The 25,837-nt window shown below is 40.1% G+C and overlaps 1 protein-coding gene across 4 annotated transcripts; it reads left to right on the top strand.

Annotated features, from left to right (window-relative positions):
* The first annotated feature begins 14,361 nt into the window (after positions 1-14,361).
* LOC102290961 (G-protein coupled receptor 26) lies at positions 14,362-20,213 on the top strand. Of its 4 annotated transcripts, none has more exons than XM_005939659.2 (4): positions 14,362-14,512; positions 14,633-15,664; positions 15,761-15,874; positions 18,895-20,213. In XM_005939659.2, the coding sequence occupies exons 2-4, from the start codon at positions 14,994-14,996 to the stop codon at positions 19,130-19,132; spliced, it is 1,023 nt and encodes a 340-aa protein (XP_005939721.1). In that variant the 5' UTR covers positions 14,362-14,512; positions 14,633-14,993; the 3' UTR covers positions 19,133-20,213. The 4 variants fall into 4 exon arrangements, with proteins under 4 accessions (XP_005939721.1, XP_005939722.1, XP_042083365.1 ...); XM_005939660.2 differs by having other exon boundaries at positions 14,362-14,541; XM_042227431.1 differs by having other exon boundaries at positions 14,362-14,553.
* Positions 20,214-25,837: the final 5,624 nt, after the last annotated feature.

The raw sequence follows: 25,837 nt of genomic DNA, 5'->3' as shown, positions 1-25,837 counted from the left end.
GAAGATATATATTTATAAAAAAGAATAGAATAAAAAAATATGGAGTATTAAATGGACTGTAGCTGTCACGATCCTGGGTGTTTTGAGTCCTTCAGGTTTTCCAAGTTCATTTCTATTATGCCTATAGTTCTTTGTTATTAGATTCCCCTTGTGTCCTCAACCCCTGTGTTAAGTCTGCCTCGCCCTTCATGTGTTTCATGTCTGCCTCTCACTATGTTTCCTGTTTTATTTTGAAGAGTTCTTGCGTTCCTACCTTCAGTGTGTTTGGTTTTACTCTCTCCCCTGTGATGTCGTTCATTCAGATCATCTGTTTCCCCCTGATCACCTCATGTGTGCATTTACTCTGTGTGTTTCCAGTCATTCGTTGTCAGGTCGTCTGCTAAGTTCACGTCATGTTTCCAGGTATTTACGTATTCTTGTCAGGTTTCCATGTTTAGGGGTTTTTTCATGTTATTTTCTAGTTTCCTCGCAGTTTAGGATTTTGTTTAGCATTGCCGTTGATTTTGCCTTTTGTTTTGTACTTATTCATCATCCACAATAAAAATACCGCTTTGTGTTAAAAGTGCAATTTTCGTTTTGCTTGTCTGCATTTGGGTCCTCTTCTTCACTCCATACAGTCTGCCTCAGCCAGACTGTGAATGTAGCAGCTGTAGTGCAGAGGCAGTGCTGTGTTGACTGTGATGTAACTATAACCTGCACATTTCAATGTGTACATACCTTCCTATTGAGGCTTTGCAGATGCAAAACTGCTGACTCTGTGACATTAGGCTGTCGGTCATTTTGGATGTGTGACCGTCATGGTGACAGTGCAGGGTCGAGTGAATAAGGCCTCAGTTACACAAGCCTAGAGACCATCTGGCAACCACTGGTTTTGAGGCAAAAACATAAATTGATTGATGGATTGATGGAAGTTTGCTAAAGTCCCAGTCGCACAAGGATACAGAGGGTCAGTGACTCCTGGCCACCACCTGTCGCTAGGGGAAAAAATATGCATTCCCTAGCCTGTTGGGAAAAACCTCCTTGTGATTCCTTTAGCCGCTAGCATATTGCTGTCCATATTGATGGACTTGAGTGCAAACACAGTCCAGCTGCTCTCTGAGTTGTTGTGAAACTGTGAAGTCCAACACAAACTGGAAAAGGCAACGGTTCAATCACAAAGTAAAAGATGTGCTTAATGAATCATGCTGGCTGCAGTGCTGCCAACATGCTACTTTAAAGGTGAATTGTCTTCATTTCCAGATTGTGTTGCACTTTTCACAGTTTCATGACAGCTCGGAGAGTAGCTGGACAGTGTTTGCACTCAAGTCCATCACTTTACACGTTTCCCTAGCAACCAGTGGTTGTATTACATCCGATATGGCAGGGAAATTGTGAGCAAAGTGTGTATTATGTGGCGAACCTCCATACTAAGTTGCATCTTACAGCAAAGAGTTTACAAAGCATCAAAAGGTCTCAGTCAGGAGAAGGGTACAAAAGGGCATTAAATGTCCTGTGGAACACAGTGTAGCCAGTAAATATGGCACAAGAGTGGCATCACCAAGAACTGGATGCCCCTCTAAAATTGCTGAAAAAACACAAAGAAACCTCATCATGGAGGCTGCAACAGTCCCACTGTATCATTAAGGAGCTCCAGGAATTCACACAGTTACTGTTTACTACATGGCTATGGGGGAGTTAAAAAAGGGCTAAATTAGCACCAACATACAACAACATACTGCACATCAACCCTCCTGAAAGCAAGTGGGTAAATTTGTTCTGTCCTGTGAGACTGAGTTTCAGCTTCTTAGTCATAACACCTACAGAGATGTTTGTCACAAAAACAGAACTGCATACAGTACTCATGGTGAAGCATGGTGGTGGCAGCATCCTGGCATGAGTTTCTTCACTTGGTGCTGGATTTTTGTTTAAGGTGGAAGAAATGATCAGCAGTTCCAAAGACTTATCAATTTAGACACAAACCTTCAGGGATCTACTAGAAAGTTGAAGATGAAGAGGAATTCCACATTTAAGCACGACAATGGCGGATTAACACAAACCACAGGTAACATTCAAAGTGGGAAAAGTTCTAAAATGATTTATCTGGGACTAATTTCTTTAAAACACATTTTAGTGAGGCATGTGCAGACTTTTTATATCCACTATTCTTACTCAAGACTGTAAAAAATGGAAAAGGCATCTTGATGTCGACCATCATGGAAAATCTGAACTCCACCTTTGGAAGCCTGAACTTTAGCTTTATGGCTGCTGCCATTGTGGAACCACAGGTGACAATATTTGAACAAAAGGGTGAAGATGTCATCAGGAGTAAGCACCACCCAATTTTATGTGTACTGAGATGGATAACTGGTAATAAGTGCTAAGTGCCTGGCTAATAAAATAACAGCTCACAATTCGATTTAAAAGCTCACACACTGCAGAGAGCTCCAGTGCAGTAACCTATGTCGGCACATCTGCAGCCATGCACCCAATTTTCAGTCTTGCCAAAAGGTTCAGTTGTTATGATGGAGGAAAATATCTGAAGAGATTAAGACTATTTTCTTATATGCACTTATAAACACAAGAGTGTTATGGCTGAACTTGGCCATTTTATTCAGCCTCAAGTGGTCACTAGAGGAACTGCAGTTTCAGACCTGTTCCTGTCCTTATTTAAACCAAATTTACATTTTCCACCCGCATAGCTTTATATTCATTTTAAAGTTTCTTCTAAAAAGTAAAACTCCAGAATTTATTCCAAATTTAACCTGATCCAGGAATGCATTAGGACGCATAAAAGTATAATCATGTTTGACAAGAAAATGAGAGATGTGCTTGAAGGTTGTGCCAAATTATCAATTTAGTGCTTCTTAATTAAAGTACATGTCAAGACTGAGAAGGCTTTTGAGATTTTTGTGTATTTTCTTAAGCGAAAATCCAATTATTTGTTTTGTTCAGAAATAACTCACAGCCTCCTCAAAGAGCTCAGTTTTCATGAAATGACAGAGGGCGCTTTGATCGTGTTTAATAGGTAATGTTACGACAGCAAAAAGTGATGACAAATCCTCTGAAATAGGTTTTAAAAATTAAAAACAAATGCCCCAATTTCAAAGATTAGCAGGGACAAACCAATATCACAGATTACTTTTGAGAGAAGCTTTTTCTTAGCACCTTTCTCTCTTTTCAAATTATTTTCACACAGCTATCAAATCAGCTTAAATGCGTGTCCACTGTATGTCACTGTTAAAGTGAAAGCTTTCACATGCAGTGCCACATGAATCTTAGAGAGCAGTTCTGGTGTCTGCACATCATCATTTCTAAAGGCTGTTCATTAAAGCCTGCCTGTACAAAGCAGTGTTTTCTTCATCAGTGGGCTGGCATGTTTTAAGAGGCTCTTTTCATAGTTGGCTGCAGAAGCTGTAATGCACCAACACGTGCCTGCTGGCCTGGTCTGCCTGCCCACTGGCTTCAAAGCGCTGCTGTCGCCTAATGGTAATGAATGCAGTGTGTCTGCTCGCTGTGCTTGCGAGCTCACTGTTAATCCATTCCAGTCAGACTCAGGTTACAGTCTGCCGTTGCTCTGCTCCCCATGCAAGAGAAGCTGCCAAGAAAGTCAGTTTTCCTGGTTCAGCGGCCTGTTGGCTGCGCTGAATCTCTGGTCACGAACCCTCTGCCATAACAATGTGTTTGTTACCCTGGTCCTTACCAAAGGAATGCCTTTTTAAATCCAAGACAAACACTCCGGCCAGCAGTTAGAAACAGAGCTGAACTCGCTGCGTTATTCTTCCACAGATCCTTGCGACACCATCCAGGATGCCTGTGGATCATATGGAATATATACAGTTCCACAAAGAAAATCTTTAACCACGTAAAAAAGGATTGATAAAGACATCAATACATGAGTAGGCCATTTCCTGCTGGGTCATTAATAAACCACTAAAGGAGTCCTTTCAAAAGTGGCTTTGTGTGGTCTGTCCTCATTGGGTCAAAGCAATCTATTTATGCTTCGTCCTCACCCCTGCTATCTCCTTTAGGTCTCCAGATAAAAGAGGGCTCATTGTGAACAAAGCAACTGCTTTGACAGAGCTTTGGGCACCTGCCGCGGATCAAACCGTTCTGTGCGCTCAGGTTCGATAAAACGGGGACTGCGTGATGGTGGGGGAGGCCACTGTGCCTACACGTTAGGAAGTCTATCAGCTGTACATGCGTCCTTTGATATGCAATTAAAAAACAAACAAAAAAAAAGTGGCAGCAGACAATGGAGACCTCATGGAGACCTCGTAATCTCCATTAATGACAACAGCAGCCTCCACGTAAAAGATATTTACATCCACAACGAGAGCATGTGCTGCCAGAGATGGTGCGATAACTTCTTCGAATGAGGCGTTGCTATGGGAATATGACTCACCACAAGTCTTCCTGCCTTACCTGTGGCAGCTGCACAGCACTCATGAAAGCTATTTCATGCTCCTTTTGTTTGCCAACCAGCAATAACGTATCATTATCAGATGTCTGCGAAAACACAGCGAGACTCGGGTGTCTAAAAAAAGGCTACTCTCGCAAGTTTGTTTTTTCCCCTTCTGAACATGTTTTACTGACTTTAGAGCGAGGCTGCGATTGCTTTATAATCAGGCAATCAAACGATGACGACGACATCCCTGATTGTGTAACGAGGGGCTGAAGAAACCGACATTTTCCTGCGTTCGCTTTGGTGCTGCGTTTTGTAGAGACGTGATCATTTCTTCTGAATCAGTCAAAGTCTACCCTAGCAACGCTCTCAAACTCTGCGAGGAGTCTAGTACAGCATCTGACTTTTATTTAGCTACTAAGGAGCTGAAAGTAGAAATGTTAAACATAAATACAAATCTGGCTTAGAGGACATGATGACTGATTGACTAGATGGCTTCCAGTTGGACTCGGAGTTAATTACTTTTTCTTAATTGTTTTTATGATTGTTTTGTTAATTTTGAATCAGTAATGAGGTTCAGGAATTACACTGCAAGCTTGGAAATAATCACCATTTTTGACCTACGGGATCTGAAAATGACCTTCTGCTCTGTAAGAGCAAGCAAGTCCCATGGAGCTGAAAATATCTGTGCTTGATTAGTCAGGTCTTGTGCTCAGAGGTTGAGTTCTGTGTTCTGCTGCCTTTTAATGACTCCTTACAGGCACGCCATGTACCTCAGGTATGGAAAGATGCTGTGGTGGTCTCTGTACTTAAATCCAGGTAAAACTCTAATTGATTTCAGGCCAGCCACCCTTAGATCAGGGACAGTGAAACTGATGAGGACAAACGGAGCATGTGCCTGAATCCATGCAGTTAGCTTCTAGACCACATAGAGGAGCAGAAGGTGCCACAGTGATCTTTTTGAGCCTGATTGTCAAACACTTTAAGGGAAAAGTTGCTCGTGTTCGATTACTGTTTGCTGATTTTTCTACAGCCTTCAGCAAAACTGAGCCTCATCTTTTAAACAGAACATTTCAGCCTGAATAATGGATTTTTAATGAACAGGACTCACAAAATCCAGATTAACGGACTCCCATGCAATAGAGTCTGCTCCTCGACTGGCTCCCAACAAGAAAGCGTGCTCTCGTCGTCGTTGTTTATCCACTACCCAAATACATGTAACAGCATTTATGAAAATATGATCATTTTAAAGTTTGCAGATCTATTATTGTTCTGTTAGCCATGGTCCATTCCTCTGCAACTTTGTTAAATGGTGTGATGACTTCTATCTTCAATTACAAATCTGAGACCAAAGATGTGACTTCCATTAAGGATCTGATCAGTCTTATAAATATCTTGGAGCTGTTATTAATTTAAAGTTGAACTTTGAGCCAAGTTGTGTGTAAGAAAAAAAAAGAAGCCTGAAGGCAAAAGTGTCTGAAGTTTGAAGAAACGTATTTATTTATTTTCAGACTGACAAAACCGCAACGATTTCTATTTTATTGTCCTTTTACTTGGTGTCACGGTTTTAATACTTACCCGTGAACAACAGAAACTCACTCAGCGGTGAGCAATAGCTGAACCCAGCATCTCTGTATACCACACAGTTACAGAGGTTGGCTGGTTCAATTCTACCAGACAGTTTTCAGCCTTTGCAGAGTGAGTTTCTTAAAGACTTCACAAAGTGCACAACAACATACAAAACTGCATCGTTCCATCAGCCAAAACTCAGATGAACAAATTATTTTTGTTGTCTTACATGTTACAGTGTAAATCCTTTATCATAATTTATTCTATCTATTCTGTTTTCTATTGTAACTGCGTTTGTTTTGGAAATGTGCTCGTGAGGATGGATGACTCATCTGCTGCAGACCAAATCTACATACAGGAACTAATAAAGTAACGTGAACCTGAACCTTTCAAAGTGGTTTTTATATTGATGTTTGACATAAATTTGTGTAACTTGATGATTGTATGACATGAGCACCGATCTTGATCAGTGATCTTAATGTATTGGTTAATGGGCTGATGTAATAGGAGCTTTGCAGTTGCTGAATGGAGTAAAATACACGACAAAGATTTATGTCATATACACCTACGTGTGAATGCAGTTAATAAATCACGTAATTTAAAGATAATTTCAAAGGAAAATTAGTCATGAGGCTTTTAAGGTTTATTTATTGAGTCTGGCAAAAAAATGAAACAAACACCAAGTGTGAGCTGATCGGAATTTTAAAGATCTAGTAGCTGCAACTCTTTTAAAAAACGAAACATTTTCTGCAACCAGCTGAATGTATCCCAATAATAGTGTGATGAACAGTTTGCACTGCTGCAACTTTAAATACTTTAGCAGTAAGCTCAACAGGTTTAAAATGTAAGCCGAAGTCATCAGCATATTGTAAACATGCTCTAACTGCAGCATAAGAATCTGTGAAAAAGTGGCACTTCCAGATAATTTTAACCCTTTCACGCAGAGTGGTCACTACAGTGGGCAGCTATTCAAAGGCTGTTTTCTTGCATTGGTGTCAGTGTTGATGGTATACTTGCACATAAACCATACATTAGACACTGATATAGATGTATGACGTGTTTCATTGTAATTATTGTTATTTAACCCTGTCATGCACGACAAGGTTAAAACAAAACTCTCAACATAACCTGCTCCGCATCATTTACCATGTCGATCTAGCCAGGTGAGATAGCCGCTTTCATTACACTGAAAATTCTGACTTTAGGCTCAAATTAAGTCGCTAACGCAGGGATCTCACTTCATTTCACACCCCTCTGAACCTCTTCACTAATGTTTAAACTGCTGGTTCTTTTTTAACATTGGATTTATCTAAATTAGAAGCTGTGCAGGACGTCAAATTCATTCAGTATTTATTTTGTAACTGTAGCTAAGCAGTCGTTAGCAAGGATCTGTGTCTATACAATATATGTATGCTAATATATGCTAACCAAGCTTGCTATCATCAGCTGATAAATTAGCGCTCCATCCTCTGGTCCAAACATGTTTCCATAGCAACCTGGAACTACCCAAAATATAAATATCTGATCTAGAATCCAGTGGGTGACGTCAGGCTGTCTACTCCCATCCTTTTTTACAGTCTATGTTTTTTTTATTTTTTATATTTGTTTTCCGATCAATATTGCTGCTTTGTTTATCAAATTGCCACTGGCCTGCTGTCAAGTAAACCAAGTGTCTGTTTAAGTAAAGTCTTTACAGCTGATTTTAAGTTTAGATTATTTGTATTGTGGAGATATAAACTGCATTTTAAGGCAAAATAAAGAGGTATGTTTCTTCCTCTGCAACTGCTAAGCTGATAAATATGAATTTATCAACTTAGCATAATTAAATTAGATAAATATGATTTTTTTATATATATAATTGAAGCTATATTTCATGCACCAGCAGGTAAAGTTACAAAATGAATATATATAAAAAGACATAAAAATAAGAATATTATTCCAACAATAATGACAATAGAACAAAAGTTTTAATGTCACTTTTTACAACATCTTTTCTGAAGGTGCAACACATTGTCTAACAGACAAACTGCAAACGCTGGTGCTTGTCACCATTAGATGTAGCGCAGAAATGAACGCACGCATGGCTGATGTTTGAGTTCGGTTTTGTTTCTGTGTGGCGCTTCAGGTATGTTGTCATACACTGAGAAGTGTGGAGGTGGCCCATCTGTCACAGCACTACTAACCCTGTAAACAAAAATCCCGAGCTGTCATTCACTGCACGCCCACGCTCTTTTATTCTCACTGGTTACTTCTCAGGCAGGCAGCGCCCATGAAGGTAAAAATAAAAACTCCCCCAAACATAAACAATTCTACGTTACATATACAACGTTGAACAAACTGTGGTTTGCAGAAGCTGTAAGAAGTGAAAGTCATAGTGTGTGTAAAGATTAATGAGCTGTTGGAGGCATGAAAAAATAAATAAATGCAAACCTCAACATGAAATTCATTTGTACATAATGAATCATTGGAGTATGAGCGTGATCTTCCTTTAAAGGTTAATAACTTCTGACCTTGTTTCTAACCAGCTGACCTATAGTTAATATGAACACAAACAATTAGCTGGATATTTATTTATACTGATGTTATATCAATTTACTGTATACACACGTAGATGCTGAATAGGTGTGTATGAAATTAGGACCAATCACGTAGTTATGCAAGTCCATTTTCCAAGCTGTTAAAAAAAGATTTTAGATTGATAACCATTCGGTGTCGCTATCATTTAGATTCACTGCACATTATACTATGCAAAAAACAATTCATCACTTCTATTAACTAACATTGATTTGTTATAGTTAGCTATGGATTGCAGCTGCTAGCAGGAACTGTTCTGAGCAAGATTAGAGTTTAATGGTGCGTTCAAGTCCTGCAACCAAGAACTGCACATCCAATGTTAAAATATTAACATGGTTTCAATGCCTCCTTCAAGGATGTTATAGATTTTTATTGATTAGGATTACTCAAAAACTTCTGGTTGGTTTTCCAGGATTAGTTTTTAATCAGATCTTAGGAGTTAATCTAGGTCCAAGAACGTTTATTGCGAAAGTTATGACATGGTTATAACAACTAAACAAAATTGGACAATTTTGCATCCCATCTTCACAAACGCATATCAAAGAGCAATAAGAAAAATCCAGGCAATCACTTGATCACTTGATCCCCGGGCCAAGATTTCCACTATCTGAAGGGACTTTTCAGCCCTGGCAGAGTCAAACTGCTCTTATTTCCAACTAGATTAAAACATTAAAACAAGGTTTTCAGTTTATATTTGCACTCCGTCCCAAGCTCACTGCCTCATAAACCTTATCAGCACAAATGCTACAATAACAGTTTATTATTTTGGCTATGAATGAAGCCGTGTGTTCTCATTTTTAATAATACCAAAACTGACCAAAAGTTTACTCACTGTTCTGTCTAATCAAAGTAGCTGTGAGGAAAAAAACAGGACGTATCTTTAAAGTTTATGATTGTTGTACAAAGAAATTCAGTTTTTTTAGTATGGTTAACATGAGAGCAACAACCAGTTCAATCTGTGAATATTTTAGCGGTTCAGTGGAACACAGTAAGGATCTGTGGACTGCTTGATCCTCTTTATTCCATGTACCTGTCCAAAAGCATCGTGTTACCCTCTACTGTATCTTGTGCTGTGCCTCCAAGACAAGACATACCGACTGCTGAGTTACCTAACGCATGACCTGAGATCCTCCCCCTCTTCCTTCCTGTCCTCAGGCGCTGCTCTGTGCTCTGGGGACGCTGTAAAGGCAGCGTATTTAAAAAGGCGCAGCACAGCTACTGGATCCAAGTGACATCAGGTACTTGTAGGGCTGCAGGGGGATTTCATGACTGCACTGAGATCACACTTTTTCTGAACATGAAGCACTTCTACTGGCTTGAGGTGATCGTGATATAGGCCTTTATGAACGTCAGACAATGTTGCATAAGATCATTGGTTAATGGAAATCTGAAGAGCTCTCAGAGGGCTTTTTGTTATGAGGCTGAGGCTGTGACATGCTCACAAAGAACCAATTTTGCTCTCAGTGAGCTCACTTTCAGTCTTGCCTACGCTGCGAAAATATTCATTGTGTTGTTCTATATCGGCACTGAAAGCCCATCTTGGTGTAATTTAAGCCTTTAAACACCACATGTACCAAACAGCAGTATTACTTATTTGATATGAGGCTGTTTTGTCCAGATTTGATTTGACATCATATCTTTAATCTGCACATTTTTTTTCAAATAATCAATTTCTTTCATGCAAAAGAAAAATATGAAAGAGAAACCATCTCGCAATGGGTCCCAACAGTCAGACACTTGTTTGTGGATGTAACCTACTTACAGTATGCACTCACTGGACACTTTATTGGTTACACGTTTAACTGCTCCTTAATATAAATATCTAATCAGCAAATCACCTTTCAGTAATTCAAAGCAGTTAGTTATGTAGACACAATGAAGGTGACCCGCTAAGGTTTAAACTGAGCAGGGCTGGTCCCACACAACCATCTCTAGGGTTTAAAGAAAACAGTCTGAAACTGGAAAATATCCAGTAAGGGTTAAAATACCTTACTGGTGATTTCAGAGGAGAATGGACAGATTGCTTTGAACTGAGAGGAAGGCAAAGGTAACTAAAATAACCACACCTTACAACCGAGATACAGCCAACCAATCCTTTTATGATCACAATGTACATATCTTCTGATGTCTGCTTCTAGCAGGATTACAGAGCATGTCACAAAGCTCAGATCACTCTAAACTGGTTTCTTAAACATAACTTGAGTTCACTGTATTCAAATGTCCTCCGCAGTCACCAGATCCCAGTCTAATAGAGCACCTTTGGGTTGTGGTAGAACAGCAGATTTACATCATGGATGTGCAGCTGACCAATCTGCAGCTATTGTTTAATGCTATCATGACAATATGGACCAAAATCTGTGAGGAATGTTTCCAGCACCTTGTTGAACTTGTTCAGTAAAGAATTAAGGCTATATCTAATAAAGTGGCTGATGAGTGCAAGTGGTGGTTTCTGCCACAATAGCCTTATTTCCTTCAAGTTGTAAAACCCTAGCTGAGATGTGTTTCAGTAAGACTGATGCACATGTTCAAAACTTTCTTCATATTGAAAACACTTCACTTTGGGGATAACTTCCATCTCAGCTGTGTGAAAGCTGTTGGAGCAATTCCTCACGGAGATGCATCGACCGTTTTTCTAAATAAATTCGACTCTTTTAATGTCACTCGCACCTCCTCTGGTAATCAGTCGAATGTTTTATCCCATGTAATGAAGCAGGTGATGCCTCACGATGTCCTGACCCTCAGACTGGAAACTTTTACCCACCCACGCTGAACATCAGAAGCACAGAATACCCTCCCACTCACTACACAGAAATGAAAAATAAGCTAAAGGACCAATCCTGTCCTCTTGATTCAACCCACCTACATGTCCTCGGGTGTTTTTCTCATTTTACCTCTGCTTTTTCTATTTTCTGATTATTTGACGGCGAGCATCACACAGAGCCACTGTTTGCATAGATCCTTGTTTCCAGTAGCCGATGCCTGGCACCTCCTTCTGTAGCAGGTTGCGAAAGACAGCGGCGTAGGTGACCAGTCCACAGCCTGTTATGTGTCTCAGCTGAGTCACACTAAGAATTTATGACTGCAGTAGCCTAAGCTAACAGGGTGATCATCCTATCAAACAAAAATATTGTGTGTTTTTTTATTGTGTGTTTACGTATTGTTGTATCTGGAAGCAACAATGCATATCCAGCCCATCCCATCTGCTCCCTTACATTTACCTTGTGGCTCATTCTGACTCACACATTCAGAAATGAAAATTTACTGAATGTTGTCTAAACTCTCGGGGACCAGCGTCCTTTTTTATTGTGAAGTTGGATTTGTTTTACAGTCGATGGTGGATAATTAGAAGATTTTTTCGCACTGTTTGAATGCCTTCTTCTAAACTGCTAAAAGGCCTTGAGGCATTTTGGAGGAGGGGACAACAAAACAGCAGTGGGTGATTGCTTCATGTACATAAATGCATCTTCTCAAAGGAATGTCATTTGAGGCTCTAAAGCTGTTCAGGGCTTCCACTATGATGCATCAGTTGTGTAGTACAGCGGTGCAGAGAGTTATATTGGAGGTGACACCCGTCAGGCCTATAAATAGCTTTGCACTTTCCCCCCAGGAGCTCAGCTAGCGCTCTCCCAGGCATTTGATCACTTGTTTGTAGTGAACTGACATCACCCACTTCTGCCTTTTTCTCACTGACTTTCTGACTCCTGCATATAAACACACGCACACATACACACGTATACAAAACGCTGTAGCTTAATTATAGCTTGAATACAGTGCTCATGGAGAGCTTCATCAGCTGCTGTGATGATGATGATGCCTTTGAGGGCAGATGGTTTGCCTCAGGGTTTCCCTAAACTACGCTACTACACTTACTGATGACTCACCTAATCGCTTAAGACTCAACTACGACTGCTGCGAACAAAGCCGTGGGCACAGAGTAAAGTCAATTCTCAGATACAGCATCACTCTTTAATAAATAAACTGCTGCTCTTAATTGGAGGGGAAGGGGATTCGGGCACAAGCCTCATAACATGTGGGAGTATGAAGCGAGTGAAAACGAAAAAAGATACACAAAACCCCTGCAGGCTGTGTCTGACCCCGGTGAGTCACTGTCTACGCGAGCTTCTGCAGAACTGAGCATGACTCAGTAACAAGCACGAACATTAGTGAAGTGCACTTCTATTGCTGGCTACCTTACCTGGAGTTTTATCTCATTTATTGGAACACAGAGTGCCGCTTGTACGGTTTTTGCTTTTTGAAGTGCAATTCCCTTTTTCCTTTAGACAAAAATGCCTCACTGAGATGTTACAAAAACACCGAAAATTGCAGAATGTTGTGGAGACGGGGTGACCACGGCATGTCCCCTTGCACTTAATCAATTTACACTTTAAGAGTTTTTAAGGCAGAAACAACTTTGTTAATGGTTAGTAAACTACTATGGTTATTGACCAATTTATGGGCAATTATAAAGTCTGAATTCATATAAATACAGACTGGTATTTAACTAACAACATGATGTAAACTGATTAAAACTTAATTTGATTAACATTTTATTCTTGTTTAAATGATTAATAATGGTTGTGAACCCAAACTTCCCAAACGTCGTGCCGAGGTTTAAGGAAACCCCCTTGTACCTGGACATTAAGAAAGACTTATGGCTGTATATATAGCAAATGTTTCACTTACTAATGATTTAAAGCTCCACCTTCCAAAGTCATTAACATGAACAACTTCAGTGCGTCCAAAATAACTAGCTAAAATGGATTATAACACTATCTGCATCCATTGAAAGGTTTGCGAACTGGCAGAAGGCTGACAGAAGGGGAAGAACTCATTTTCTTAATTAAAGACCTATTGCTTCTGTGGCCGATTAGAAGTCAGTAGATCCAGGATTATTTAACTTTGAGTTACATACGTTATTAACAAGATTATTGCCAAATTAATAAAAGGATATAACCACATGGACTCCCGAGAGACAGCTGGTGTTTGATCTGCAAAGCAAGGGCATTTCAGTGAGTCTTTCCAAGTCGGTGGGAGAGTGGGACCAAAAACACAGCAGGTTTAAACAAAAATAAAAAACACAGTTTTCAGGCTCAGTTAGAGGTTTGATTGTGTGAAAATTGGTGCTGTATAAGAATTTACACATATCTTTATTTTGGATTTTTTTAAAAAAAACAAATGACAAAAGTAAACGTTAATTTTTCTTATTCTGTGTAGCTTAACAGTCCACGGGTTGTGTAATCAAAATATATTTAAAATATATTTAAAGTGTCTAAAGTAAGTGCAGGCATTATGTGATGCATGATATTGTATGTAGGCCTACTATATGCATGACGGTACTATGTCTGATGATTAATATGTGTATATTTTCTCTCTTGAATTTTGCACCTATTGATGTTTTTAAGTACTTATGAACTGCTGGTTAGCTTGAGCTGTCATACAAACAAGTAACTATTTTAAAATTAATAGTATGGAATACAAAGTGCAATAACTGCATCTTATAACATAGAAAAGAAAACTTTGTACTGTGGAGTAAAAGCAAAAAGCCGCATAACATGAACATATTAAACATATTAAGATAAAATTGTGTAAAGAAAATGATATTTTACTGTTACTGCAGCAATTCGTGGCAAATAATTGTATCTTCGTATATTTAAATCAAATTTTAGGCGAAAATCCCGTTAAAAAGTGACATTCTAACAGTCCTTCCTTCAAACTATTTGTTTATTTGCATTGCATCTACAGAAAATATGACACGCCAAATCTACGCGCGTAATAAATAATTCATATGAGCAAAAGGGGGGCGTGTGCACCTTGTGCCATTTGATGACGGCTGAGCCGTTTCCCATTATTCAGAAACACATGCCGGAGTTTATCTGCGCCCTTTGCCTCCACATCCACGCTGATTGGGAGCAAAGGGCGATCAGTGCAAAACTCGACGGTGAATAACTGAAGCGTGACGACTTGTGTTTGTGCTCAAGTTTGCTCAAGGTGAGCCGAACGAGGCATCGACAAAACATGTAGGAAACGAGGTGAAGCTTGGGTTCATTTTTTCTGTGAACAGGTTTTTGTTCAGTCATTCATCAACTTGCTTTTCTCGGTGCCCCACAGATCGCTCTCTGCCTGATGGCTGTTCCGTTGGCGTGTTGTTCAAACTGTCGTGGCTGCTGAAAGACGTGACCCCCGCGCATCGCAGAGCGCCACACGCGCACCTGTCGGATGTAAGTGGGAAGCGGTCGGTGAGCTTATAGAGCGAGAGGGGCAGAGAGAGATGGTGACTGCTGGGTTCAGCACGCTGGATAGCGCTCGAGGAATTTGGAAAGTACGGCGGCGGCGGCGCGCGGACGCACGAGGATCTAAGTGAAACGAGTGCGTGGAGCCGCCGGAGAAATGAGCGACCATGGTGGATTTGAAGTTCTCGTTTGCAACAACAGGCGCAGGTAACGTGCGAGTGGACTTTCTGGAGTGAGACATGGACTTTGCTGAAATCATTTTCGCTTTGTTCATCGTCGTGGTCGCGATCGTCTCGCTGTTGTCCAACTTGTTGGTGCTGCTATGTTTCGTCCACAGCACCGAGATACGCCGACAGGTGCCCGGTGTTTTCACCATGAACTTGTCTTTCTGCAACATACTCATCACTGTTTTGAACATGCCGGCCACTCTGGTGGGGATTATCAGAAAGCAGCAGCCCTTTGGAGATTGCGTTTGCCACACGGTGAGCTTTCTGGAGACTTTTCTCACCGCAAACACCATGCTGAGCATGGCGGCTCTCAGCATAGATCGGTGGATAGCGGTCGTCTTCCCGCTCAGTTACTCCACCAAAATGCGCTACAAGGACGCACTGATCATGGTGTGCTACTCCTGGCTGCACTCCTTTACCTTCTCCCTGACGGCGCTGCTCTTCTCCTGGGTCGACTACAGCGACGTTTACGCGTCCTGCACCTTGCAGCCGAGCGAGGAAGGCAGCGACAGGATTAAGTTTACAATCTTCACTATCGTTTTCCACGCCACCAGTTTCATTCTGTCCCTGCTCATCTTGTGTTTCACCTATTTGAAGGTGTTGAAGGTCGCTAGGTTTCACTGCAAGAGGATTGACATTATCACCATGCAGACTCTGTTCCTGCTAGTCGATATTCACCCAAGGTAGTTCACCTCGTGTATTGTGAGCATGATTTCTCCCGGTCTGTTTTGACAGTGGCCTTGTGGCAAAAAAGTCTAAATGTTCTTTGCTGTTTTCAGCGTGAAACAAAGATGCTTAGCAGAGCAAAAGAGGAGAAAGCAGAGAGCCACGAAGAAGATCAGCATCTTCATCGGCTCATTTATCATCTGCTTTGCTCCTTATGTAATCACAAGGTGAGTCAACTCATACATAATTCAACTTACTGCAAAACAACTGCTTAAGAAATAACTGACCCCACACATTTGTAAAATAATACATCTTCGACGGCATTTGACTAAGTAAAAAACATTTAGCCAGCATGTTGAGATCTGCATCCACGCTGATCAGCTTTGCAGACCTGTTTTCTTCACATGATAATGCAGTACAAACTCACAATGTCCGATCAGATACAAACAAACAGTTTATTCCAAGCTGACAGCACACCGCTCATAATTTCAATGATCATTTCCTTAAACTGTGATGTGGCTCATTAGCCACCTGTGCTGCGCTGTACATAAACATGGCAGGCTACTTCCAGTGAAAGACACGCATTAGAGTCTAGGACAATAGATACAGTTCAAACAACCAAAGAGGCTCCCAGAGAAGCGTGGAAATGCTTTAGTGGGCCACAAATCGCCCAGATGCGGTGCTGATGATCCATCAATTTGACATTTGTGGTGTGCTCATATATGGAAGGGAAGAAGGAGGACAAATTAGCAAAGAGCAGCATTTGAGGTGGAGTAACCCCCCACTGACCGTGCCTGCCCACAGGAAGTGTCTAGTGTGGCAGTTGGCACCTAAGCATCCAATTATGATAATTCATACGCATATTTTATCTTTTGTACTTGTAAAGTAGTCTTTGCCTCTGTGGTATTTTGATGGTCCTGTTTGATTTCACTGTTCCACATCCCCCCTGACCAGAAGAATACAGGAGACTGTGTTAGAAATGTGGAGAGGCGCTCAGCTGTGTGGTTTAAGTTGAAAAAGGCAAAACCCTACGCTGTGTTTCAAATACTTTAACTGATAATATAGTAAGTAAGTAAGTAAATAAATAAATAAGAAAATGTAATCTCCACTGGACAGAAAAAACAAAAGAAAAAACTTCTTTATTGGATAATTTGAAGCGCCTTAATAAAATCTACACAATATCTATGGTCATATGTAATGCCTTTAAAAATGATAATTTCTCCACCTTTTTTAATGTTTTGATTTGATGTTAACGTGGCACTGAAAATGCTTTAGCATTTAATTCAGTAACCAACATAAAGATGTGGAAACTATCTAAATATCTGTGCAGGTTCTCAGCAATCCGGGTCATAGTAGTCTAAGAAGCTTGAAAAGAAGGTGATGGGACTTGTTTAACTGAAGAAGATTCTTAGATGAGACCAGATATCTTCTTTTTTAAGCTCCTTAGACAAATATCTAACCCCTTTTTAAAAAAAAAACAAAAAAAAAAACATGTGTCAAATGAGACCATGTTTTGAAATCTATCTGTTCATTTTTAATTTGATGGGATCAATATGTTTAAAAAAAACATTAACTGGTGAGACAAGGACACATCTGTCCCTTTGCCTTCTTCAGAGTTTCTTCTACATGCTGAAGTTTTCAAATGTATTTCTTCACCTGCTCAGCAGAGTATCCTTGATCAAGTCTCTCCTGTGAGAGTTAAACCTCACAATTCCTTAAACACGATGAGAGTCTTCATGGCCTTTTTTGGGTATCTATCTATATTTTGCTTTTGTTTACTGGCCTCTTCAGCCAAAAAAGCTGAATTTTAGGTTATTAGAAAGTACCTTATCTAAAATATAAAAATGCATTCAGTAGAGGACAGCTTAACAACTGGGGCAATTGGGAGGTTATTCTTGGTATAATATGACAAATACGCCACAGTAAATAAGCCTACTGACGTTTTCTTTCTTGACTTAGGAAACTTAGTTCTGTCAAAATTTATAGTAACATTAACATTTTGGCTTTTTTTTTAAAAACTTTAATCATAAAAATAAAGGTTGGTTGGTCTGTAGCATAGCCAATCTATCATCAGGACCCCCTTACTGCAGAGTCATACTGTTAGATTACACACACAACACAATTTTGGTGTTGTCTTGGTGTTATAATAGGTTACACTTTCCCTGAAAAGGACATTGTCTGTGTGGCAGCATATGTCACTTCGAAACCTGCATACATTATTCAGCATTAATGGGTTATCATAAATGTGTATAGTACTCATGTAGCGTGCACTAATGCACCTTCACACTGTCAGAGACAACAGCTTTTGAAGTGCGTTTTGATAACAGAAAGCAATGATCCTGTCATAGTTCTGAGACCTTAAAGACACAAATATACATAAACTGAGGCTCAGCGGAAGGAGAGGGCTATTTATACACATGGGGTAAACAGGGACGTGGAAACAGCTGGATGAAATGAAACAGGTGAAAACAATCAAGACAACCAGAGGGAGGGAGTAAAGTTCAGATACAGGAGACATGTTTCAAAGAAAAAAGAAAGAAATAGCAAAAGCTCCAACCAAAAACAGGAACAAAAAATACAATAACAAAAAATCTGAATCGGATTTTACAGGGAAAATTCAAATCTAGATACTTTTACTAAGCAAACTGAAAACAGGGCCAAGGCCAGGGACCACAGCAGGTCTTCTTTAATCCAGAGGACACAGCATCTGTGATTTAAAAAAAAAAGTCAGCTTTAATTGAAATAAAACAAGAAAAATGATCAGTTTCATCAGCTAATATTTTGTCTGTGTGCTGTTTTTTAGTTAAAAATAGCTTTTGATTATTATTTTTTGTTAATGTTTCACACAGCCTCCCAACTTTGGTTGAAATGGAGTTCTTTGTTTGGTTTGTTTTTCATTTAGGCATTTAAAAATCTGCCACACAGTTCCTTTTGATCATTAATAACACGAGTGGTCTGAACATACAAATCTGAGGTGAAAAAATGATAAAAGATCTTCTTCTTTTGAAAGGGCAGAGTTCTAAAAAAAATTTCACCATGTTACACCTACCTTTGCAAAAGAAAAAGAAAAAGAGCACACAATTGCATTTCCAAGCCTCTTTTATGATCATTATAGAGTACCTAACGTGTTAAAGGTTTTATGGTCAGTCTTACCTAATCATCTGACATGACATCAGGACAAATCTCTGAGCGGCAGCTTCACTAAAATGCACTCTGTTTAGTCATGTTTCTCCTGACGCCCCTTCAGGTTGGCTGAGCTTCTCCCGTTCGTGGACGTCAACCGCCACTGGGGAATCATCAGTAAGTGCCTGACATATAGCAAGGCTGCGTCTGACCCCTTTGCCTACTCTCTCCTACGTCAGCAGTACAAGAAAGTCCTGGTCACCGTCGTCAACAGGCTACTCCGACGTGACCTGTACCCTTCGTCTGGCCATAACAGCTCTTTAGACACAGAGAACGACTACTGTCTCCAGAGGATCAGTTAATGGCAAATGCAGGACGTGACATATGCACACGCTACAGTGCAGGCCAAAAATAAAGGTTGCCTCTTGCAGAAAAAAAAGGTGGGTGGAGAGAAAAAAAGAACAGGAGAGAGAAAGAGAGGACAGGTTATTGTTAGAAAGAGAAAAGAGAGTCGAAAGATGGGACAAGGAAGTGGGTGGAAGGTGAAGAAGAGAGCAAAAAAAAAAAAAACCATAAGGAAGACGGTGGGCGGACAGGAATGAAAAGGTGGCGATGTGGGGGAGGATGAATGGGCAAAAAGATAAAGAAGAGATGGGTAAGACGACAGATAGGGTGGAGACGTTGGGGAGTGACGGCAAACAAGGGATCTGTGATTCATCAGGAACAGCATTCCCCAGAAACCACACAGCCAGTCTATTTCACTGAATAAGTCATTGGCTCATCTAAAGCTGAGGGGACGCACAGCTGGAGATGAGTTCCCTTCTTCACTCTGAGCGACATGTAAAAGGTGGCCTTCCTCTACTCCAACAACTTTAGAATCATTTCAAACCTGTTCTTGCCCCACTTAACATCGCACACACGGAGGCTGGTGGTCGATAAGCAGCCGAGCGACGACGGGCAAAGAGGGAAAGACTTTTGTTGCTCCTGCTTCTGTATAATGTCCTGTCAGTGAATGGATGCAGACTTAAATGTGGAGGCTCAGCTGCTGCACATTATTGCCATGTTCTGTATTGACTGTGTTAGACTACTTTGCAGTGTCATGTCAGTCACTTAATATTGATGCACTTTGTCTAATTCTCTCAGAGATGCTATACCTAAAGGAGCCAAAGGCATTTGACATTTACACCCTAATCTTAAAGGATGAGTCTGGTGAGAGGCTTTATTCTTTGTTACTGTCACCAAAATCAATTAGTTGGTCGGTTTCTCAGTATTTTCCAACTTCCCAAGCATCCCTGTTCTTTGAATTTCTCAAGTATAGACAGCAATTAATGTGCATGTTTAGACTATTTCCATTAATACACAGGTCAGTCTTTAAAAGCTTTATTTATTTATTTTTTTTAAAATTGAAAGTTATATTTTGTATACATCACACGTACAATGAAATATGCCAAGGCTTTGTTTGTTTTAGTTTTTCTAATTATGTTTTATAGCTCATGAAAATCACACATCCAGTACAACATTCAGTAACGTCAATCATAGAATTATTTATGATGGAGAGATGCCCGACTTTTTAAAAGTATGCAGAGGTGATCTGTGGCTCTGCTGAGGTTGTTATTGAAGCGGGGCAGGTGCAGGAAAAAGAAAGCAGGATCTCCATGAGGCTCGCCAGCAGATGAAAGCTTGATGCGCTCTGAAACCTCCTGGTAGATGCTCCTTTTACTTTGGACTTCATAAAACACAGTGGACCAACCGTTAATAACAGCAACCCAGTTCATCAAGGACTGCAGAAGCTTCACACTGGACTTTAAACACTCCGCTCCACTCTCCTGCAGGCACTAGGACTGAGACTTTCAAATAACATATAAAATTTTGGGACATTTCCTTCCCAGGTAAGATACTTCTGACATCTCTGGTTCAGAAGTGGCTTGATATTAGGAATCAAAGTGGTAAATGCTAATGGACTGGTTCTTGTACAGCACTATTCTACTCGACTTGAACACTCAAAGCTCTCTGATCTAACATGCCTAATTCAACCATTCATACAAGCGCTTTTTTTCTACACCTAAGTGCTTTCTGTGTAACATTCACATACATTCACACTCTGATGGATACATTGGAGAGCAACTTGGGGTTCAGTATTTTGCCCAAGGATACTTGCACACTTGCACACAGACCAGAGCAGCCAAGGATCAAATCACTAACCTTCTGGCCACGGCCAGCTGACATTTGCACGCGGTGGCCCTTGATGCCAAGTCACCAGCCTCAGTCCACTTCTTGTGAAGCTCTTGAATTCTTGAATCGACTTTTTGGCAGTCCTCTAAAGGCTACAATTATTCCTGCTGCTCATGCACTTATCCTACCACACGTTTCCCTTCAAGTCAACTGTCCATTAATATGCTTCAATTCAGCTCTCAGTGAAAACAGCCAGTCTTTTCAGTTGAGACTGTCGGTGGTTCACTCTGTTTGTGGAGGGTGTTGGTGACATCTGGACAGTCGTCAAGTCAGCAGTCTTCCTGTTGATCGTGGTTACGAGGCCTTAAATAGACTCAGAGAAATACAGTATTTATGACGTGTGAATAGTAATTTACTCAAACTGAGAATGAAATCATAAGATAACGAGATACCGGATTTCTGATTTTCATGACCTATCATCAAAGTTACAGAAAAAACAATTGTCATTGCATGCAATGAATACAATGAATGCAATGAATATTTCAATTAAATTGAAAATAAATGAACCTTTTCACAATATTGCAGCTGTCAGGACACACTTGTAGACGGCAGAAAGAAGATAAAAAAAAAAACTACTTGACCACAAAGCATCCATCACTGAATACTTGGCTTTCTTGGTTTTCCCAAATTTTATGTTAGTGTGCATTTGAGTCATTATCTAATTAAATAAGCACCAGTCTGCAGGTTGAATAAAGCTAGGTCGTGTGGGCATATCGCCAGTCCATAATTTTATAATGCCATTTTAGCTTGGAGAGTTAATAAGAGGAGGGAGAACACTTTTTATTTTTTTCATTTTGTGGATTTGTTGACAGTAAGAAAAAATATGGCAAATTACCAGATTTATACTTTTAAGTTAGAGTTTTTAACTGAATGTACCTGATCGCCCACTTTTAACTGAAACGCGTTTGTATAATTGTGTTTTGTTTTGCCAGCTGACTGCAGAAGTCGTTTCTATGGATATTTACATAATGATATTACATATTTTGCACTGTACAGGAACAACTTTTTGTCTAGATAAATGGGGAGCAACGTGATGTAGCATAGGAGTGTTTTCAAAGTGCTTTAAAACACACTGCTCTGTGTTTGTGCCAGATTTAAATATGTGATTTTTTTTCCAGCTGTTCCACACGAGAACCAGAATAGCTGCTTTATTATAATAACAGTTATTATTATTACTAAAATAAAAATCTGGTTATTTGGATGTATTTTACTCACATGTATTTTTTCCTCCTGTTAGCCACTTGCTGTTCTTTGGCAGTGTGATTAGCTATTAGTGGAATATGTGCAATAATAAAAAGCTGTCAATTATAAAATATGAATATGAATGTTTTCACTGCAACGTTGCTGAACGTACACAAATGTCCTTTAATTACATCATATTTCATCTCCAGATTTGATTTGCCAGTTTTTATATTGAATTCAGCCCATGGACACGACAGGCCGGCACACTGAAAGACAAATAGCATGTCTTTTATTTAAATTTGGACTCATTAATTTCAGATTTTACAGTCTTAAATAAATAAAGATGAAACAGATGCATTTGAAGAGGCTTACACGGGGAAGTTATTCTCTGAATAATAAAAAGCTTTCCGGGTCGCACCTGTTTCTGCCTCACAGCCTTGATTGTGGCGCAGATAGCATGCAACACAAAAAATGACTCTGGTGTCACATGGAGAACTTCTCTTGCAATATCGGCAAGTATAATTAAAGAGAGGAGTTCATCTTTGTCAATTAATATATTCAAACTCAGTAATGAATCTCTTTTAATCTGATGCGTGGAAACAGACCAGCAGTAATTACTGGCAACATTAAAATTAGAAATCCCCATTTTTGGTGGCTCGCTCAACCACCGGCACCTCTGAATTCACAGGCAGTTAACGCTTAAAGCAGCTCAGGCTTGTGCAGAAGCTAGAGCTCGGCTATTTTTGCACCTCTTAATTAACCCCAATCACCAGAACCTGATAAAAGAGAAACTGGTAATTAAAACTGCTCAAATGGAAAATGTATGCATGGCACAATATGTGTCACAGCTGCTCGAGTTTAAAAGTACGGAATCGACTGAGCGGGTTTGCAGACTGTCGGGCCTCTCTTGAAAATATGCTTTCTACATGGCTATTAATACATGACTCCTCTCACACTCTAGAGCAGCCTGAGGAGGATTTAAAGACAGCAGCATTGTCTGCATCAGTGGTAAATATCTTAACCTCCTTCCACACTTCAGTCCACCTACATATGGTGATAAAGTAGATGAAATGATAAGCTTGTAATTAAAATAAGGAAGAAAAAAATCCAAGATAAACTGAATTAGAAGAGTCTGAGTTCCATATAAGCAGCTTGTTTTCTGTTATTATTATAGAGTGTTGATGGAGAAGGAAGGAGAAGGTCAGGAGGTCATAGGAGAGGGCGCCACGAGAGGAACTGTGGTGCTGCATGAGGAAGTCAGGAGCGGCAGAGAGATGTATGAGGACAGTGAGGCAGGGTTGAGGCGTGCAGCAGGCGTGATAGATGGGTTCAATGTGGGAGTGGGACTACATCGGCTGTGAACATCTTCTTGTTCGCAAAGGTCAGGCAGGAGTCTTTGTGGGCTATGATGTTTGCAGAAGACTTTGTGGTGTGTAGGGAGAGCGGGGAACAGGTGGAGGAGAGCCTGGAGAGGTGGAGGTATGCTCTGAAGAGAAGAGGAACGAAAGATAGAATATATGTGTGGGAATAAGAGGGACAGTGAAGCTGCAGGGAGCAGAGGTAGTGAAGGTGGTGAACCATCCACACCGCACAAGAGAGGTGAAGATAAGAGTGCAGGCAGGGTGGAGTGGGTGGGGATGAGTGTCAGGGGTGATTTGTGAGAGAAGGATAACAGCAAGAGTGAAAGGGAAGGTTTACAAGATGGTAGTGAGACCTGCTGTGATGTATGGTTTGGAGGCGGTGGCACTGACAGAAGGAGGCCGAGCTGAAGATGCTCAGATTTTCATTGGGAGTGAGCACGCACATATATTTGTATGTATATATGTATATATATATATCTCTCTCTATATATATATACATATATACATATATATAGTTTGTTCATTAAAAGCTGTTCTAAACACTTTAAAACACTTGTCCGTTGCTACAGATCCACCCCTTTTTTTCTCCAGCAGTTTCCCACAGAGACACTTGATCAAAATCACAATTTACAAGTTTGTGCGTGTTTTCTGTAGAGGGTCACGTCTCCCACGAGGCTCCTTTTCCATTCAGTTTCTGGGGCATGTAGTAATTTGCATAATACATGAACGTGTTAAGGATCTAATCAATATTCCTGGTTTAGCTGAAGGATGTAGTAGTATTTTTGCTTTACCTCCACACCATCCTCCACCTGCCTGCATGATGAATACCCAGGCTTCCGGTTATGCAAATTCAACTCTGCCCAGCTTGAAGAAGAAAGGACTCTAATACTGGCTCAATAAGAAAAACAGATCACCTTCAAAATGGTATTTACTACTAATAATATTTTTTTGTCTAATAATGATTAAGATTTCTGCAGTATTTTATGTGATTTAGCCTTCTGAACATCACCGTAAAAGCTGCTACGCATCCACTTTGATTGACTGGAAGCAAATTAAGTCTCAGGTTTTGCACTATCATGGCAGCAAGTTTGAGGATTATAAATTGTAAATGTTTCTTGGTTGCTAGGTTTATTTAATCACAGCCAACTGGTTGTTGCTCCAACCTTGTGAGTTGGACTCAGGCTTACAAATATTCTTAAAAAGTCTTAAAAAGCTTAATTTAAAATGACATGTTGTCCAAAGCAAAACTGACACCAAAGAGAGAAGGCAAGAATAGATCAAAAGATATTAAGTACTCTAAGTATTTGCCAGATGTACAGCTACATCAGGTGTGTTATCAGGTGTGCTGGCCACTTTGTTAGGTACAACACGTCACCTGCCCATTAATGCAAATGTCCAATCAGCCAGTCACATGGCAGCAATTTGATGCATTTAGGTATGTAGACACCGTCTACAGTCTGAAGTTCAAACTGAGTATCAGAATAAAAAGGAAAGGTGACTTTGAATGCAGCATGGCTGTTGGTGTTACATTGTCTGTGTATTTCAGAACCTGCTGATCTGCTGGATTTTCACACACATCCATCTCTGGGGTTTACAGAGACTGTTCTGAAAAAGAGAAAATATCCAATAAGCAGCAGTTCTCTGGATTAAAATGCCTTGTTGATGTCAGAGGTCAGAGGAGAATAGCCCGACTGCACTGAGCTCACAGGAATGCAACAATAACTCTGGTAACCAGGAGAAGAGCATCTCTGAATGCACATGTTGAACCTTGAAGCAGATGGGCTAATGATGGGCAGATGGGCAGTAGCAGCAAGAGAGAGGCAAAAAACAAAGGCTGAGAAACCTTTATAACCTTTCAATACACAAATTGACCAATACAGGAAAAATAAAAACACAAGTCACGTAAAGACTTCACTAAAACTAGCAACTCTGGTACTAAGTACTTGCAACATATGTTATTATTATTATTATTATTATTATTATTATTATTATATGTAAGTTCTGACTGTGACTTACTCACACACTGAAAGCAGCATTAGGTGCTTGTACTCTCTTTCTCTGCGGGCACGTGACTGGTTTGGGGGGATTTTTGTGGATTAGACCGCTTTAAGTGTTTAGAACAGACAAATAAAACTAGAATATTGTGTTTAAACGTAGCACAAAGCTTCCCACAGGAAGGGGGATACAGAATGAAATGATAATCTGTGGCTTATATATGTATTTTTTTTCTGCTTATTCTGTTGGTTTTTGTTTTTTGACCTTTATCCCCGTCCCTCTTCTTTCTCCCCTTTC

This window comes from Haplochromis burtoni, unplaced genomic scaffold, assembly GCF_018398535.1.
Source record: "Haplochromis burtoni strain Fernald_Lab_line unplaced genomic scaffold, NCSU_Asbu1 Contig_260, whole genome shotgun sequence".
Taxonomy (NCBI): Eukaryota; Metazoa; Chordata; class Actinopteri; order Cichliformes; family Cichlidae; genus Haplochromis; species Haplochromis burtoni.
The sequence above is the reverse complement of the archived record's forward strand: the minus strand, read 5'-3'. Positions and strand labels throughout refer to the sequence as shown.